The sequence below is a fragment of the Lampetra fluviatilis genome, chromosome 10 (assembly GCF_964198595.1).
Source record: "Lampetra fluviatilis chromosome 10, kcLamFluv1.1, whole genome shotgun sequence".
NCBI classification, from domain to species: Eukaryota; Metazoa; Chordata; class Hyperoartia; order Petromyzontiformes; family Petromyzontidae; genus Lampetra; species Lampetra fluviatilis.
Window position 1 is genome coordinate 5,731,829 of NC_136284.1, and position 2,223 is coordinate 5,734,051.

Genomic DNA, 2,223 nt, shown 5'->3' on the forward strand with positions numbered 1-2,223 from the left:
ATGTGAGAGCAGAGTGCAGTACAACAATGGATTTTGCTGTACTGCCCAGTAATCGGCCTATGACAAACTGCTCGGCATGGTGGTCATTCATCCGAGCACTTTCCAGACTGAAAGCTGCTTAGTTTTGGAGACATGACGAGATCAGGGATATTATGGGTGATTTGTTCATACACCGAAATATATTATGATAGTAATAAAAAAGCATTGCAGCAAAATTTAAAATGATGAACTATCCCTGCCAGAATGTTAATGCACAGTCTCACAATAGCGTCCTGGTGCTCTACCAACAGAACTCTGACCTGGTCACTCTGTAAACGTGATAGTTGTCGGTATGTGCAGTTTGTTGGGGGGGGGGGGGGTGAGGGGGTATGGATAACTCTCATCAACAGACCTCCGTGGGGAACAACTAAAACCGCGTGGCAGATGACAGCGAGTGACCCGGGCGAACCTCGCGGCTCTTTACGCAACACCGACCCGTGGTCGCGTCGCGTTGTGGGCGTGCAGGTGTCGGCCGTGGGCATAGGCAGCTTCTTCAAGCACGCGTGGAACGAGGAGGGTCTCAAGGAGCTGTCGTGCGACGCGGACGGCGCTCCTGGTGTGGTGCTCACCACGAACGACCACGCGGGCCTCGTGGACGACGATCTGCTCGCCCGCGTGGTCGACTTCGCCTGCCGCGGTGCGCACCTCGCCGATGACCTCGCGCGCGCGGTTTCATTTGTGTAGTTGACAAAGACCGACCGCGTGATTTTGAGTTTTGTTTTTACGTCCTCTGTTTTGCTTTTACAGACAAGAAATGTCCGGACTTCAAGTGTTCTAGTAAGTGGCATTCATGATGCACGTTACATGGCATGGGTTGTACGTGGAGGGCTTCCACGAGAACATTAGAGAGCCCCTCTTGAGGTTATTCTGGTCGACATCTGGGAAGAGATTGCAGTATCCCACACTTTACCCCAACACAAAATGCTCCGCTAATCAACTGTGGTGTACCCATTTATATTTCTGGCAGGGGAAAATGAAGAAACTTGCACAATCGTTTCAACTGCCATGCCAGAAGATCGAATGGGCAACCTTTAAATTACAAGTCCATTGTGCTGTCATGTCATGGCAGCATCCCGCATATGCATGGGCATTGTATTTTCTAAATAGTACATTTTTTATTGACCATATACAGGGTGTTTCAAAACGATGGATCCAATTCCAAAGCAGTATATTTCACGATGGCAACATGTTACAATTACACAAAAAGTTACAAACGGTTTAATGAGTTTTCAAGTTTTAATAACCATTTTATAATTGCTCTATGTGCCCTCCACCTGCTGTACGGACAACATCGAGATGATAGTTGAATTCGTCCCAAACGCCTCTCTTCTCACGTTTTCCTCTGAGTAGCGCGGTCGCCCTGTGCTCTTCCCCGCACATAAACAGCAGCCTGCTTCCTAAAATTGTCGGTACCAACGACGAATGCTCTTTGACATTGGCGGATCAATGCCAAAACGCCGTTGAAATGCACGCTGCACCACAATTACGGATTCAGTTTTGCTGAACTGCAGAACGCAAAACACCTTGTGTTGTGGGGTCACCATCTTGCGAATGACTGAGGCTAGGGGCTGTTTGTGCGCTGGGAGAGGCATCGAGCGGGAATCATTTGAAACTCTATGCCCCGCCCTCTCTATGCCCCGCCCTCTCTATGCCCCGCCCTCTCTATGCCCCGCCCTCTCTATGCCCCGCCCTCTCTATGCCCCGCCCTCTCTATGCCCCGCCCTTTCAAGTGGGAAGAGTTTCATTCATGGGCGGTTCATAGTTGCAGAGATACAGCGATTTCAAATCGGGTAAATTTTTTTAAACACCCTGTACTTCATGGACCACTGATCACGATTAGTAAATCAGCATCACCAAACACTAAAGTAATGAGACTCGGTGAGACTTTTTTGGCTAAAGTGTATGAGTATAATAATCATAAAAAAATGTTTTATAAAAGTGACTTCGCCATGTGCACTTACATTACACAGACGTGGTCTGTTGCTGCATATATTACAATACGGATCTGTGCATGCTCAGAAAATGTTAACACAAGCCTAAGCAGCGGATTATCAAAGTTCCTAGAGCTAGCTGGAGGAGCAACAGCACGGGGGAGGGAGCCTTTAATCACTCCCCTCATTAACGTGTTAAGTAGTTTCTACCACACACAAACAATGTGGCTGTGTTCAAGTTGAAGGTTTCAAG

The 2,223-nt window shown here is 48.0% G+C and overlaps 1 protein-coding gene across 1 annotated transcript in view; it reads left to right on the forward strand.

The window, feature by feature from the left end:
- The window catches only part of LOC144934366 (uncharacterized), a 19,167-nt gene extending 18,344 nt beyond the window's left edge, over positions 1–823 (forward strand). Inside the window, exons 33-34 of the mRNA XM_078860050.1 lie at positions 505–676; positions 787–823. Of these exons, the coding sequence (XP_078716176.1) occupies positions 505–676; positions 787–817 (203 nt within the window). The 3' untranslated portion in view covers positions 818–823. The remainder of the gene's footprint in view (positions 1–504; positions 677–786) is intronic.
- The last annotated feature ends 1,400 nt before the right edge of the window (positions 824–2,223 follow it).